A 17,167-nucleotide genomic window follows, 5' to 3' on the forward strand; every position below is an offset into this window, starting at 1 on the left:
TTTTTTTTTTTTTTTTTTTTTTTTTTTTTGAAACGGAGTCTCACTCTGTCACCCAGGCTAGGGTGCAGCGGTATAAACTCAGCTTACTGCAGCCTCCGTCTCCTGGGTTCAAGCAGTTATCCTGCCTCAGCCTCCTGAGTAGCTGGGACTATAGGCATGTGTCACCATGCCCGGCTAATTTTTTGTATTTTTAGTAGAGATGGGATTTCACCATGTTAGACAGGATGGTCTCAATCTCCTGACCTCATGATCCACCTGCCTTGGCCTCCCAAAATGCTGGTATTACAAGCATGAGCCACCGTACCCAGCCCATTTTAACCATTTTTAAGTGTATAGTTCTATGGCGTTAAGAACATTCACATTATTTTGCAGCCATCACTACCATCCGTCTCCAGAACTTTCTCATCAGCCCAAACTAGAACTCCGTATCCATTAAACATTAATTCCACACTCCCCTCCTCCCAGCCCTTGGCAATCCCTATTCTACTTCCTGTCTCTATGAATTTGACTACTCTGGGTTCCTCATAGACGGACTCATACGATATTTATTCTTTTGCATCTAGATTATTTCACATAACATAATGTCTTCAAGGTTCCTCCATGTTGTAGCATGGGGCAGAATTGCCTTCCTTTGTAAGGCTGAATGATATTCCATTGTATGGATAGACCACATTCTGCTTATCCATTCATCCATCCATGCTCACCTGGGTGACTTTCACTTTTGGCCATTGTAAGCAATGCTTCTATGAGCCTAGGTGTACGAACACCTGCCCGAGTCTCCACTTTCAGTTCTTTTGGGTGTGTACCCACAGGAACAATTGTTGAATCATATGCCAGTTCCATGGTTGCCTTTTTGAGGATCCGCCATATTGGTTTCATCCACTATGTCTTTTCAATTTGTTAAGATACAGTAGTCCCCCCTTAACTGCAGCTCCAGTTTCCTTGGTTTTAGTAACCTGCGGCCAACCGTAGTCCAAAAACATTAAGTAGAAATTTCCGGAAATAAATAGTTCCTAAGTTTTAGATGTTGCACCGTTTTGAGTGGCCTGATGGAATCTGCATCATCCTGCTCCGTCCCACATGGAGCGTGGATCACTCCTTCCTTCAGGGGACCCCTGCTGTCAACGCCACCCTCCCGTTGGTCACTTAGGAGCCATCTCCGGTATCAGAAGGACCGTCGAGTTATCACAGCGCTCGTGCTCAAGTCACCCTTATTTGACTTAATGATGGCCCCAAAGCGCAACAGTAGTGATGCTGGCAGTTTGGATATGCCAGACCTAAGCTACCAAGTGCTTCCTTTCAGTGAAAAGGTGAAAGTTCTTGATTTCGTAAGGAAAGAAAGAAAATCATATGCTGAGGTTTCTAAGAACTACGTAAGAACAAATCTTCTATCTGTGAAACTGTGAAGGGAGACAAATAAATATGTGAGTAGTGGATATAGGGTGTGGTACTATCCCCAGTTTCAGGCACCACCTGGGGGGTGTTGAAATATATTCCTGATGGTGGATTAGAGGGGACTACTATAAACCAATAGCCATATTAAGGGAAAATCTACTCAAACACTAGGATTAGAAATATTTTGTTGTCCTTTTAAAGACATTCTTTTTGGTCACTTGCCTAGGGTTCAGAGGGCAAGCACAGGACCATATGGTTTTTTTTGTTTTGTTTTGTTTTTGAGACGGAGTCTCGCTCTGTGGCCCAGGCTGGAGTGCAATGGCGAAATCTCAGCTCACTGCAAGCTCTGTCTCCCGGGTTCACACCTTTCTCCTGCCTCAGCCTCCAGAGTAGCAGGGACTACAGGCACCCACCACCAGGCCCAGCTAATTTTTTTTGTATATTTAGTAGAGACGGGATTTCACCATGTTAGCCAGGATGGTCTCGATCTCCTGACCTCGTGATCCACCTGCCTCAGCCTTCCAAAGTGCTGGGATTACAGGCGTGAGCCACTGCGCCCGGCCAGGACCATATACTTTAAAGACTGTCATGGGCTCTTGTCCACGCCCTTCTCTTTGTCCACAATGGTCCCCCTACCTGGTCCGCTTAGCAGACTCGGCACCTCATCAATCCTTGTCCCCATTTCTCAGGAATCAGGAAGCTAGAATGATTCATGTGAAAAAGCTTTGGCAGAAGGGACAGACTCTGTGGCCAGAAAGACCCAAGGTTAATATTGGTTCTGCGCTTTACTGTGTGATGATTGACAAGTTACCTAACCTCTCTGAACTTCAGTTTTGTTAGTGAAATGGAGACAACAGTACCCATGCACCCAAGACTGCCATGGAGATCAAATGAGATGATATGGGCAGAGGGCTCAGTGTGCCATGTCTATGGCTGAGATTATGATCATCAATCCCTTCCCTGGTCCTCCTGGAAGCATGGGGCTCCCGTCCTGCTGCGGTCACCTCCTGCCTAGCCTCACAGGAAGGCCGGCTCCTTAGCATGCAGGGATTTGGGTTCACTCTGGGCTTGCTGGAGAATGGGGCAGAACAGGGGCCAGCCAGCGGAAGGCTCAAAGAGGCAGCTTTCAGTGCAACAGCAGGAAGAACTTTCCAGAAGCATCGGCTGCTCACTGGCAGAGTAGGTCTCCTCTCCAGAAGTGAGGAGGTGCTCCCCATCAGTCTGACAGCTGAGGGCCTCGGATGCTCGGACACCGGACAGACGGGATTCCTGGATGTGTGTCAGGCGGGGGTTGGATCCGGAGACTTCTGGGGCCCCTCTCAACTCTCAGAAGCTGTGGGGATTTCCACGGAGCTGACAGTCCCTGTAGCCACAACTGGGGCACTGCCAGTGCATCTTGGCCAAGCCCTTCAGCTGACTCGAGCTTGGTGAGGGAAGCCCTGACTTGGGGTCCTCGTCATCCTCATGGTCATCGTCCCCCGGAGATGAAAGCAACTGGGCAGTCCCACCGTCTCAGGGACACAGTGCCATTCCCAGGCCGAGATGCGGCTACCCCATTCTCATACCTTGTCCCCTCTAATGCTGGGGACTCCAAGGCTGACCAGTATGTCCAGTTGATGGGGGAATAACCTGAGAATTCAGATGTGGGAAGGGGTCCTGAGATCACGTGTACCATCTGCCCACACACAGGTGGCACATCCAGGCCAGGACACCTTAGCCAAAGGGCACAACTCACCCTGCCAGCTGGGCCTGGGCCACTCACCATCCTGGAGGCTTCCTGCTGGGGCCAGGATCCCAGCCTCTCCTGTGAACAGCTCTGGGTGACCCAGTTAGGAAGTCAGTAGGTGTCAGTCCTGGCTCATCCAGGTGTTGCTCCGTCTGCACTCCACAGCCCCGGCCCACTTGCTGTGGGGGCTCTCCTGGGCTGCCTGCTTCTCAGGCCTTCCTGCACCCCTGGACGGGTGGACAGGTCCCCGTGGTCAAAATGAAAAGTTGCGCGGCTGGGTGGGTGCTGACCTGGTTCAAATCCCGACACCGCTCACTCGAGGTGTGGCCTTGGGCAAGTTACCTAATCTCTCCAGACCTCAGTGTCTTCATCTTTCAAATGGCACCTGTGATGCCAGACTGCAGTGACAATTACAGAAGCTGTGTAAAAGGCCAGGCACATGACACACAAGGCCTCCCTCTGTGGGATGGATGGTCTCTTGCGGAAGGCAGGGGAAGGTTTCTATGGCCCCGTCTTGATTTCTGGCCTACTTACTGACACTGGCTCAGCCGAGGAGTGGTGACCTCCCTCAGTGTTACAAGATGGACTGCTCACACCCTAGTTTATGTGGTGAGGTCCTAACCTCCAGTATGTCAGGACGTACTTGGAAAGAGGGTCTTTATAGAGTTGATTAGGGTCAAATGAGATCATTAGGGCCGGCCTTCAGCCAACAGGACTGCTGTCATCATAAGTAGAGAAAACATGGACACACACAGAGATGCCGGGACACAGGTGCACAGAGAGAAACCACGAGAGGACGGGAGTAGAAGGTGGCCGTCCGCAAGCCAAGGAGAGAGGCTTCAAGAGAAACTAGCCCTGCCAGGACCTTGACCTTGGACTTCCAGCCTCCAGAACTATGAGGAAATGAATGTTTGTTGTTGAACCCACACAGTACGTGGTTCTGTGCGGCAGCCCTGGTGAACTAGTACCGCAGGGAGGCATCTACAAAAGGAGAGTTGCCTGTTTGTCCCAAGAAATGCCCCTCTAAGATCTCGATCTAGAGCTGCCGTGGAGACTTCCACCCTCCGTCAATCATGAAGTCTCATTTAAAGACCCCTTCAGGTCTCGCCTGAGGGGTGTCAGGTTCTGGTTGGGAAAGAGGGTCCCTGGAGGCCTTTCCCAGGCTGCAGAGGGTGGCACCTTCTCTCTGCTTTGCGGGTCTTGAGAGGCTGGAGGCTCCCCAATTGAGGGCGGAGTACTTCAGGGCTGCTGGGCAGACCCTAGGCATGGCCATGATTGTCCCAGCAAGAACTGTTGTGCCAGGAGCTTGGAAGAGTCACTGCCTCCTGCCAGCCCAGGCTGCTGTGGGCAGGTGGCTGCTTTCCCGTCCTAGGCTACCTGGGCAACATTTCCTTTAGAATCAGGAGTGACCATGGGTGGAATTGCAGATGCCAGGACCATGATGCCTTTCACCAGGCACTCACCTGGATGCCCTGTGCCTCCACTGACCGGTCTCAAGGCCCACCTCCTGCCAGGCCTGGAATTTGGGGGCCTGGCCATATGCAAAGGTTCTTCCTGCTTCAGCTGTCTTGTTGGAGCGTCTGAGAGAGGCTGTGCCTGCCACGCGTGATGATGATGAAGGGTGGAGTGGCACAGAGGTCAGAGCGGTGGTGGGCTGGGGAGGTCCTGCAGGTGCCAGGTGGCCACAGGTGGGACACCTCCAGGCTCAGCTTTCTGTCAAGCGAAGCCTGAAGCAGGAGAGGCTGTTGCCACCTTCCCTGCCTCCTGTGCAGGCCTCCTGGGTACCCTAAATCTCTGCGGCTCCTCAAGGCCCCCACATCCCTCTCCTCTCCTGAGCCTCACCAGGGTTAGACAAGGTGGGCAAACTGTGCCCCCGTCCTGTGGTTTTCTCCCACCAGGGCATCCCAAGCTGGAAGACTCCCGCTCTGTGTCACAGCTGGTGGCTTCACCCTTGGCCCGGGGGAGATGGCTGGATATGGTCTGCCCAGAGATTCCTGGAGGCTGGCCAAGAAGGCACAAGGAAAGGACACCTTCTTCTGGCCTGGTGTGGGGAGCAGAATGTCCTGGAGAGACATTTGCCAGGCCAGGGCAAGCCAAAGCTTTTGAAGAAAGGGCCCCTTCCCTCCCTGTGCCAAGGCCTGATTGGGCCGGGAGATATGCTGCACTGGTAGCTGTCCTGGCAGAGCTCTGAATCACTGCTGTGCAAACATGACCCTCCTTCACTGAGACTGCCAACTTTCTTATCTAGAATGCAAACACAACGCAACCATCCTTAGCTCCAGACTAACAACGAAAACATCCCTGGAGAAGCCACCTTCCAAGACGACTGAAAGCCCAGTATGGATTTTAGCTGAAACAGACACAGAACCCCCGCCCCTGCCCTGGCTGCCTGCACCCACATTCTGAGATAGGCATAATGCCAACAGGAGGACAGCGTGGGATGCAAGGTGGGAAAGAGCTGGAATGTGCCAGGGACCTGACCTGCCACCTACGCCAGCTCTTTCTGCCCCTGGCCACCTGAGCCCCCTCCTGAGGACAGCAGTTTCCTGCTCTCTTGGTCTGGTAGGCAGCAAGGATGGCTCCCTTGTGTGCCCAGGGCCAAGCATGAGTGTGGGCAGCTGGTTAGAGTCCAGGCCAGAGGTGGTCCGGCCCTCCCTTCTGCTGGCCCATGCCTTGAACCCATCTGCAGAATGAAGGGAAGGCAAGAAAGGGCATAGACAGTGAGCGCCCCGATGGCCCGCATGCAGCTCCTTCTTGCCCTGAACCACGACTGCAGAGAGCGGCACCTTCTCTCTGCTTGGTGAGTCTTGGACATGGGTGGACATGGACATGGGACCATCCCGTGTCGCCTCCAGGCATAGGGTAGTGAACATTGATTAAGCACTTACTATGTGCTGTTCACCCTGCTGTGAGTGCTGCATGTCCGATTCATTTGCTCCTTCCTGTAAGTAGGAACTGTTACTGCCCCCATTTTACAGAGGAGGAAACAGAGGCACAGAGAGGGAAACTAATGTTCTCAAGGCTGTGCAATGAAGTGACAGCGGTGGGATTTCAACTGAGACCTCTTGACTGCAGAGTTTGCTCTGCTGCCTCTCACATCAGTGGTGTGTGCAGTGTGGAAGGAGCGTCACTGGGGCAAGGCATTGGAGCAAGTCACTGGGGCAAGGAGCGTCACTGGAGGCCAGCCCTTGCCTCCTCTGTGCATCTTGAACTCTCTGTCTCCATGGGCATTGGGAATTGACTCATTTATTGGTTCGTTCATTCATTTCTTCCTTCAACTCCTATTCTGTGCCATATGCGTCGCTCAGCACTCAGGGGTCGGAGGGGACAAAGATGTACAGGGCGCAGACTCCTCTCCCACAGCTCCAGCCTCTCCAGGCCAGGCCTTTCTCACTCTCCAGCTGAGGACTCCAGGGAGGCCCGTGGTCTAAGTGGAGAGGGAAGGGGGATGGCCTGGTGAAGCAGGGTATGAGAAGGACAGACAAGACAGTCATCACAGGAAAGGAGCCGGACTGGGCACGCCTGCAGGGCCCAGAGGGAACACAGCTGCAGAAATGCAGGTGTGAGGTGTCCAGGCCATGGCCATGGCCTAGAGAGAGAAGCTTAGCCCGTAAGGCCCAGCGCTAGAGGGGCCAAGATCAACTCTGGGTGGTGCGATCCAAGGACGGGCAGAGGCTTAGTCAGGAGGGGAATTTACCCAGGGCTGGAGGGCACAGGAGGGAATGGAGGATAGATAAGCGCTGGTGACTCAGAGCCTATGGTCCAAACCTGCGCAGTGCCACTTAGATGTCACCAGAGAAGATCAAGGTTAGGGCTGGGGTTGGGCAGAACTGGAGCAGAAACAACTGAGAAAAGCCAGGGGAGGCAAGCCTGCGGTTTCCACAAGCGGTGCCCCAGGACTGCCTAGGCCACTGCCGTCCGGGTGGGGCAGGCAGAGGACCTAAAGTTCCAGGTGGACAGTGGAGCCCAGGAGGGTTCCTGAGACCCTTGCAAGTGGGTGTAACATACAGGCGGACTCCAGTGCACACTTTCAGGGCTTCCTCTATGCTGACCACCTTTCCAGGGCCATAAATGAACTCAACAAGCCTGTGAAACGGATGCTGTTCTTGTCCCAAATTTACAGATGAGTGACCTGAAGCACAGAGGGAATGGCCAAGGTCCTACAGCTAGGAAATGGCAAAACTGGGGCCCCAGAAACATGTAGGGCTCAGCCTGGGCCTGGAGGTGACGGCAGCGTTTGTCAGTGAGGAGGACCCGGGGAAAGAGGTGCTGCTGGAATTCTACCCTCTGCATCTGGGGGACTGTGGGGTTGTTCACGTTCTCATGAGTGTCCCTGTGCAAGGCAGTAAGAACACAGGTGCTGACAAGGACACCACCTGGGCCAGCCTCCTGGCTCAGGGACAGCAGGCACCATCCTGACCAGCACCGTGGTGAGCCGAGGTGCAGGAGGCCTGGCTCTCGTGGGGCTCTGCATCCTGGGGTGCTCCAGCTGCACTCGGCTGCCTACTCTCTCCGCACTGCAACCAGCCTGGCATGGCTCTCAGGAGCCAGCTCTCCTGGTGGGTCAGTCACCCCCTGGGCGGAACTGGGACAGTCTCATTTGCCTCCTGTCTCCCTCCTGACTGCTGAAACAAATATGCAGTTTGCTTTTTTTTTTTTTTTAATTACTTCCTGGCCCTGCTCTGACCCTGCCCCATCTCCTGCAGTGCAGGGTCACTGAGCAGTGCAGGGGCTGAGGAGAAGGGGCCCTGGCACGTGTCTACTGGGCCTCGTTCTTGCTAGGGCTGCTCTGAAGCAGGTGACTCCTGACTATGTCAGGTTTCTGGATCACATCCTGCTCCTTCGAGTTCCCAGGTCCCTGTGTCTCCTAAAAATAAAGGTGCCACTCACTGGGCTCTTCCCAGCCACCAAGCGCCATGCTGTGGGCTTTAAGGCAGTCGTATTTGATCCTTCTAATAATCCCAGGAGAAGAGTGATCCTGCATCCCCATTTTTCTAGATGTGTTCACAGAGGCTCAGAGGGATGAGACTTGCCCTAGATCATGCACCCAGTAAGGGGCCAGGTAGGACCTGAATTTTCCCTCTGAACCCCCAGCCTCCTGATGTCTATTTTCAGCCAGTTTAACTTCAGGCACGGGAAGCCCACCTAAGAGCTTGTTTCGAGTCCGTGTTGTATCAACCATGCCTCACACTTCTTCAGATGATGCGAAGGTGAGAGGAGAAACTCGTAAGCTGGATGGGCCAGGATTAAGGCTGAGAATATTTCAGGAGGAAGGAAAGGAAGGCCAGTCTGAACGAGGTGGCATCCGTGGGGGTGACTGTGAGGGTCTGCAAGTGCATTCGAAATCGCCATGGCACAAGGGCAGGATGGGGAAATGGTCAGGGGCTTTAGTGGACTGCCAGCCTGATGCCAATCTGTGTACCTGATGCTGATAAAGCCAGTGCCCTCATCGGCTCTATAAACAGGAGCATCATGACCAGCACAGGGGAGATGGCACATCCCTGACCACCTCACTGATTGCTGTGTTTGAATCCAGATGCCATATGTTAAGACTAATACTGAAAAACACAAGGCTACTTGGATGAGGGCAGCGAGAGAGGGGGCAGAGGTTAGTTAGGAGGTGGTGGAGGGCAGGGTCTATGGGAAGGATATCACATTAAAATGGAAAAAGAGATGATGTGGTATGGGTGGTAGTAAACACAGGCATATTTGACTCATTATATACAGCATCTGAAGACTAAACGATGGTAAATAATGAATATATGTTAAATAAATAAAATGGCATATATATGATTTATGGAAGCTCTAAATAAATGTATGTAGCAGAAATTTAGCTAGCATTTCAGTAAATATTTGAATTTTTAAAAAGAATAATAAAAGGTACTAGGATGCCTAGTCCAAATGGAAAGATGTACTAGTCGCATTATATGCAGCTCAATAAATATGCTCAGGGCCCACAGGCTGCTGAGAATCTGGAAGACAGATTTGGAGAGGGGCAGAAGGCAGCTATAGGCTAGATACAAGGAAGAACTTCCTAATGATGAGTGTGGTCATGTAGGGAATGAAGTGCAGGAGGAGGAGGGATTCCCTGTCCCTTAGGGGGTGCCAGGAGAAGCTGGAAGAGCTTAGTTGGCATCCAGGGGCTCCCTGTAGTCAGGGAGAGGAGTTTTCTGTGCACCCAGTTGGAGAGTCCATGAGACATAGCTGTGCTGTGTTGGTAAGGCATGCTCCAATCAGAAGTGCCGAAAGCTCCAGGGAGCCCTCATCTTGGGTTGAAGTTGGGTTTGCATCATCATCGACTGTTTTCCAAGGGCTTGGCCTGTGAAGGCTCTGATGGGGACTTGAAAGAGTTTGCTTCCCACCTGCTTGCTTGCGGCTGACATCCCTCTTCCTGGTTGTCAGTGTCTGTTCTGGCCACGAACCCCTCCAGAGCTCAGACACCAGGATTGAACTCCGGTACCCACATGTGGCTGTGAGCAGTGGGGAGGCGGGACCCTGAGAGATACCCTGAAGGCTCCTGTCCGTGGGGCTAGGGATGGCATGAGGGGGATGAGATGTCCCGAGGATCTCTGAGTCCGGCTGTGAGTGATGCCATGTCTTGCTCTAGCCTTTAGGCTGGGACCACTGGCTAGGAACGCAGCCTGGCAGGAGAGAATTGGAAGAGAACCTGGCAGCCGAAGAGATTAAAGGCTGACCCAGGTGTGCCTAAGGCTGGGAGCACTGGATGCCTTCAAACAGAGGTGCCATGGGACATTCTGTGTGTCTGAAAAAGCACTCGCAGTTTGGTAAATCAGTTGCAGAATGCAAGATTTGAAAGTAGTGGACCAATCAAGAGAGGGGGGTGGAAATAGTACTGGCCCTGGGGATGGTCAGAAGTGGTGAGATTAGAGAAGGACATTGACATGCTGCCAGCAGTACTGAGTGATGAGTTATGGCTGCCTTGAGGATGGCGCCTTGTGCATGAGAGACATAGCATCGTGCAGCCTGTGTGATTGGCAGCTACTGAGATTATGACCAGACAGCCAGGGAAGACCTCTAATGTGCCTCACTTTAAAAAAATCTTATTATACTTTTTTTGGAAAATAATTTCAAAGCAAAATAAATTACGTGAAAAGTTGCAACAATAGTAGAAAGAAACTCTTCCCAGTCCACTTAAAAGAAGTGCCCCACCCGACACACCCCACTGAAGCATCCTTTCACATATATCTTCTAAAGCAAGAACGTTCATCATCACGACCATCCGATCCAGACCCTCACCCTGAACGTGTCACTACCGCCAGGTCCCCAGACCTCACTCTGGTTTCCAGAGTTCTCCCAATAACCTCATTCATAGCAAAAAGACCCAGACAGGCCACGGGTCACGTTTGAACACATCCCTTCGCCGCTTTCAGTTTGGAAAGGTTTATCAGTCTTTCCTTGGCTCTTATGGCCTTTGAGTCTGGTAGGAGAGCTACTTTGAGCAATGCTCCTCATTTGCTGTTTTCTTTTGATTAGATTTGGGCCGTGAGTCTTTGTTGGAACCATAATGGGAGGATGCTGGTTTCTCGCTGCACCTGACCAGGCACATGGGATTCTCTGTGTGGCCTCTTACTGACAATGGCCACTTGGATCATTTGACTAAGCAGGCAGCTGTCAGCTTCTTCCCTGTAAGAGTATTCCTTTCTCTTTGTCACTAGGAAGGATGTTGTGGGAGAGGTTCTTAGAAAGCATGGAAGTATCCCACTTCACATCAAGCATCCACCCACTACTTTAGCACCCACGGATGGTTCTCAGTGGAATGAAGCACCACTGTGAGGGGAGCCACAGAGAGCCTGCCTCATGTATTTGCCTAATGAATGAATCTGCACTTCATTGCCCAAGAGGTGGGTGGAGTGACCACAGCTCCTCATGCCACCAGGTCCTTTTCTCATGCAAGCCCAGCACAGGGCCAGGGTGGGAGCAATGCTGCCTGCGTGCACCCGCCTGACTGCATCCCCCGTCTCTGCATGAGCAAGCTCTGGGACTCCCCTGGGACTTGCAGCAAAGCCAGATCTCCCACCAGGAGCAACATGCAGCCCTTCAGGGTCCATGAAGGGTTTTAAGTCAGGGAAGGTGACACATTTGATTTACGTTAAGCGAAACCAAACCAAACCAAACCAAAAGCGAACCCCCTGGCTGCTGTGCCAACAGCGGGGAGTGGTTCAGGTTTACAGAGTCAGGCAGACCAGTGAAGACTCAGAGAGGTTGTTTGGGAAGCCTGGGTAGAGACCAATTTTCAAGCCTGTGAGGAGGCCCAATGCCAGGGAAAGGCAGGAAGGGGCCCTGGCTCCTCCCAGGCTGCCAGGGCTGTGAATGGCAGGGGAGTCCTATGTGCACCCACCCATCCCACCAGCCTCTGCTGACTCCTGCCCTGGATGCCCCTTACCTTTGGTTTCCTTTAGCAGCTCTTCCGTGAACTTGACCACCTGGGCCACCTCCACCCATGGGAAGCCTTTGCCCACTGCAAAGATGATGCTCTCGTAGAGGGTGTCCAGCAGGATGCTCCTCCGGGAGTCTCTCTGTTCGTCAAACTCCTCCCAGTTCAGAAGCCTCCGCAGGTGCTCCCGACCTTGTGGTCTCTGCAGGGCATGACATGGGAATCGCAGGGTATGATATGGGGTTTGCAGGGCATGATATGGGGGCAGCAGGGTGTGATATGGGGGTTGGAGGGCATGATATGGGGGCAGCAGGGTGTGATATGGGGTTTGCAGGGCATGATATGGGGGTTGCAGGGTGTGATATGGGGGTTGGAGGGCATGATATGGGGTTTGCAGGGTGTGATATGGGGGTTGCAGGGTGTGATATGGGGTTTGCAGGGTGTGATATGGGGGCAGCAGGGTGTGATATGGGGGCTGCAGGGTGTGATATGGGTGCAGCAGGGTGTGATATGGGGTTTGCAGGGTGTGATATGGGGGCAGCAGGGTGTGATATGGAGGTTGTAGGGTGTGATATGGGGGCAGCAGGGTGTGATATGGGGGCAGCAGGGTGTGATATGGGGGCTGCAGGGTGTGATATGGGGGTTGCAGGGTGTGATATGGGGGTTGCAGGGCATGATATGGGGGCAGCAGGGTGTGATATGGGGGTTGCAGGGTGTGATATGGGGGCAGCAGGGTGTGATATGGGGGCTGCAGGGTGTGATATGGGGTTTGCAGGGTGTGATATGGGGGCAGCAGGGTGTGATATGGGGTTTGCAGGGTGTGATATGGGGGCAGCAGGGTGTGATATGGGGGCTGCAGGGTGTGATATGGGGGTTGCAGGGTGTGATATGGGGTTTGCAGGGTGTGATATGGGGGCAGCAGGGTGTGATATGGGGGCAGCAGGGTGTGATATGGGGGCTGCAGGGTGTGATATGGGTGCAGCAGGGTGTGATATGGGGTTTGCAGGGTGTGATATGGGGGCAGCAGGGTGTGATATGGGGGCTGCAGGGCGTGATATGGGGGCAGCAGGGTGTGATATGGGGGTTGCAGGGTGTGATATGGGGGTTGCAGGGCATGATATGGGGGCAGCAGGGTGTGATATGGGGGTTGCAGGGCGTGATATGGGGGCAGCAGGGTGTGATATGGGGGTTGCAGGGTGTGATATGGGGGTTGCAGGGTGTGATATGGGGGCTGCAGGGTGTGATATGGGGGCAGCAGGGTGTGATATGGGGGTTGGAGGGCATGATATGGGGGCAGCAGGGTGTGATATGGGGGCAGCAGGGTGTGATATGGGGTTTGCAGGGTGTGATATGGGGGCTGCAGGGTGTGATATGGGGGCTGCAGGGTGTGATATGGGGGCTGAGGGGCATGATATGGGGGTTGCAGGATATGATATGGGGGTTGGAAGGTTTGATATGGGAGTTGGAGGGTTTGATACAGGGGCTGCAGTGTATGATATGGGGGCTGTGGGGTACGACATGGGGGTTGTGGAGTATGATACAGGGGCTGTGGGGTAAGATATGGGGGTTGTGGGGTACGACATGGGGGTTGTGCGGTATGATACCGGGGTTGCAGGATATGATATGGGGTTGCGGGGTATGATATGGGAGTTGTGAGGTATGATGTGGGAGTTGGAGGGTATAATACGGGGGTAGTAGGGTATGATATGGGGGTTGCAGAGTATGATATGGGAATTGTGGGGTATGATATGGGGGTTGGAGGATATGATATGGGGGTTGTGGAGTATGATATGGGAGTTGTGGGGTATGATATGGGAGTTGTGGGGTATGATGTGGGGGTTGGAGGATATGATATGGGGGTTGTGGGGTATGATATGGGGGTTATGGGGTATGATATGGGGATTATGGGGTATGATATGGGGATTGTGGGGTATGATATGGGAGTTGTGGGGTATGATATGGGGGTTGTAGGGTATGATATGGGGATTGTGGGGTATGATATGGAGGTTGGAGGGTATGATATGGGGCTGCAGGGTATGATATCAAAGTTGCAGGGTATGATATGGGGTTGAGGAGTCAAGAAGCCATCTCTTCTGGGTAAGACACTATTGGGGTCCCCACAATGGTGCTCCATAGCCCTGAAGAGGAACTAGATACGCGCGCACCCGTGGGAAGAGCTGTGCTTTGATTTCTGGGCAGCACTCCCTCTTCCTCCTGGGACTTGTTCTTCTTCTAGGACTTTCCTTCCTCTAACAGTTCTCATGCTGGCCACTGTAGCCCAGGGTTTGGGTACCTCCAGCAGGCCTCAGGTTCTGAAATATGATCCCTCCCCTGTTTCCCTAAAATAAAATTTGACTTTCCTCAGCCTACTCTCAACTAGCTGCACTGGAGGCATTGATCTGACAATGAAATTCATACTGCAGTGTTAGTGACTGACAATGAAATTCATACTGCAGTGTTAGTGACTGACCTAGAGGGATCTTGGTGATGTAATGAGCAGAAGGAATGAGACCTGCTTGGTGAAAATTCAGATACACTGGCAGGCCGAGAGGAAAAGGTAAACTTTTTTCCCTGCCTAGAAGTAAAAACCTGTTTTACTTGAGAGTTCATCTGGCCCTTCTAGAAAGTTCTCATAGGCCACCAGCAGATGTAGGAGAAGCAAGTGGCACTTAAAGAAAGTGGCAAAAAAATGTTTGGGGTGATGCAGAGACCCACCCACCACACGCAGGCATGTTGCTTTCCTGGGGAAAGGAGTCCTCTGGCTGGGAGGACCCCAAGGCACCTGGAGGACCCATGGTGGCCTTAGTGACAGAGGGAGGCCCAGAGTCATGTCCTTGGCCCCCAGAGACTCCTCTTCCACTGCCACCACTCTTCTGCCTAATCCGGACAGCACTCCCTAGAAAGCAACAGAGCCTCCCCCAGCACACTCCCTGCACACAGGGGCTCACAGGACCCTGAGGGTCCCAAGGGAGGCAGGCACAGTCCCTCCCTTCCCTTCAGGCAGGATCTGCCCCCTCTGGGCCTGCCTGTGGGCTTGAAAAACAGCCCACAAGGTCCAAGGGCTGGTCAGCCCTGGCCTGGAGTTTGGGTCCGCACATCTCGTCACAGCACCTCAGAGGTACTGTGCCCAGCCGGGGTGGCTGCCCCAGGGTCTCCTGAAGAGGCACTTCCAGTGTCCACCTCCTTATGTGCCCAGAGTGAGCTGGTTTCTATTTAAAAGCCACATTTTCTCTTCCTTCACCTGAAATTGGAAGACTTCTTTCACTCCCTGGGGTGTTAAGAGTGCCATGGGCCCTGCATCTGGTTGCCAGGAGACCGAGCCAGACTGACTCAGAGTTTCCGGAACCCTGGGGGTGGCCAGTGCCAGCTTTGTTAAGTCATGAATGGTTTCTCCCAGGCTTCTTTCCTCCCGGCCCCTCCTGCGATGCTCTGGGCCTCATCACCTGCACCTGCTCAGGGACTGGAATCCTTGCCTCTCCCTCATAACCTGTTCTCCTTCAGGAAGTGAGCGTCCTGAGGCTTCCTGTAAACACACACACACACACACACACACACACACACACTTGCACACACATAGACACAGGTACACACACAGGTACACATGTGTACACGCATGCACACATACACATGCATGCACACATACACACATACACACATGCACACATGCTGCCCATCATCCTCACATTCTTCTGACTGTAGCCTCATGCCTCCTGCCCGCCCACAGGCCCGTGTTTGTCTCCACGGAAAAGACTGCCCCTGCTTGCTGCCTCCACGTCCCCCCTGACTCCTCCTATTAGGGTCTGGCCTCCCCGACCTCCTCCACTGGCCAGTAGCATCCATGGCCCTGTTTCTGGCGTCGTAACTTTGCTTTGGGGTGCAGCAAACAGCTCTTCAGGGGTGTCCCCAAGTGTAGTGCCCAAGCCCCTGAAGGCGACGTTTGGGAGGGGTCCGCTCCTTCTCTGGGCCAGCCTTGCTTTTCTCTGTCCTGGAAGTCCCTGGCACCCACCGGTCGCCTGAGAGTCAAGTCCTTCCTCTGCCTCACTGCCCAGAGTCCCAGTGAGGAAAAGCTGGGCCTACTGATTAGGGTTGGCGGGCAGCTGCCCAGGACCCCTGGCTCCCCAGTCACCCCATTTCCCCAGTGGGTTGTCTTGGAAAAGGCTCCAGCCACCCTGAACCGTCATCCTCCTTCAGCCATGTGACTCTGTCAAGGCCCAGCCCACCTTCCTCCCGTCGTGATGGTGATATTTCAGCGCCTTCACTGCCCTTCCTGACCACCTAGTCTTGAATGACTTTATGCAACCACATGATTTCAATGTCCATCCACAGAAAATGACTCACACATTTACACAGTGGAGGTATTCACCCCTTCTCGCCTTGGGGTGTGTGACACACCACACCTCTCCCCAGAGAACGGATGCCTGCGGGCCTGCAGGGGTCCTCGGGGGCTTCTGAGCATTTGGAGTGTGTCACTGGCAGGAGTCCCGATCCAGGGTCAGACAGGGGTCTCCATGTCCAGGCTCCTCTGGCAGGGGCTGTCCTGAATGCAGTGCTGGGTGTGTCCCCCAGGCTGACACCATGCCTCGGCCCTCAGGTGGAGCGCCTCACTAGAGTCCTTCCCAGGTCTGTGGCCCCAGGACCTCCGCAGGATGCAGCTGGGATAGGGCTCCATACCCCAAGCCTAGAACCCCTTCTCATCCCCTGTCCCATCCTGCTCCGTTTTCTCAGAGTCAGTATTAGTACAGCGCTTTTGTTCTGCAATTACCAGAGACTCAGCCTGACCTTAGGCCAAATGCAAATGTGCTGTCTCACAGGACTGAGAAGTCTCAGGTGTGCTTAAGGCAGGCGGGGGCCAGGCTCGGCATAGGGCTGTGAGGAACGCCTCCCTGACCCCTGGTTCTGCTTGCCTGGTCTTCATGCATTCTCAGGGTCCTCCCTAAATGCACTTCGAAACCCCCTCACCTGGCTGACTCTTAACTGACACCACAACACAGCCTCTACGAAACTTAGTTATTCTGGAAAACCCTCCAGATCCCTCTTCAACCCTGGCTCCTCATCAGGTGCCCTTCACTGCTTAAGCCATGCAGTGGCATGAATATGGCTCACTGCAGCCTCCAACTCCTGGCCTCAAGTGATCCTCCTGCCTCAGCCTCCTGAGTATCTGGGACTACAGGTGCCCACTGCCATGCCTGGATAATTATTCTTAATTTTTTTGTAGAGTCGGGGTCTCACTATGTTGCCGAGACTGGTCCCAAACTCCTGGCCTCAAGCCATCCCCCTGCCTTGCCTCCAGAAGCTTTTGGATTACAGGTGTGAGCCACCATGCCCGACGGACGAGACCTCATTCTTGACTCCTCGCCCTCACTCCTTTCTAGCTGCCTTGAAGCTCTGGGAACTCTGCCTCCTAAACATTTATTGAGCCCATTCTTTTCTCTGTAACCCATGGCCACCCCAAGTAGAGTTCATTGGCATTTCTTGCCAGCCCCCATCCCCACACCTACACCATCCATTCTCCACACTGTTGCCAGAGGTAACTAAAAAAAATCTAATTATGGACTGGTATTGACAAGAGCACTCGATAGGGTGCTGCTGTGTAGCATCGTGTTTCAGGAGGTGGTTACCTTGGTATATATACGTCTCACTTAAGATCTCTG

The 17,167-nt window shown here is 53.4% G+C and overlaps 1 protein-coding gene across 1 annotated transcript in view; it reads right to left on the reverse strand.

The window, feature by feature from the left end:
- Positions 1-14,826, reverse strand: part of C8H8orf74 (chromosome 8 C8orf74 homolog) — a 29,228-nt gene extending 14,402 nt beyond the window's left edge. Inside the window, exons 1-2 of the mRNA XM_007961664.3 lie at positions 14,758-14,826; positions 11,526-11,718 (exon numbers count right to left, since the gene is read on the reverse strand). Of these exons, the coding sequence (XP_007959855.3) occupies positions 11,526-11,718; positions 14,758-14,805 (241 nt within the window). The 5' untranslated portion in view covers positions 14,806-14,826. The remainder of the gene's footprint in view (positions 1-11,525; positions 11,719-14,757) is intronic.
- Positions 14,827-17,167: the final 2,341 nt, after the last annotated feature.

The sequence above is a fragment of the Chlorocebus sabaeus genome, chromosome 8, assembly GCF_047675955.1.
Source record: "Chlorocebus sabaeus isolate Y175 chromosome 8, mChlSab1.0.hap1, whole genome shotgun sequence".
NCBI lineage: Eukaryota > Metazoa > Chordata > Mammalia > Primates > Cercopithecidae > Chlorocebus > Chlorocebus sabaeus.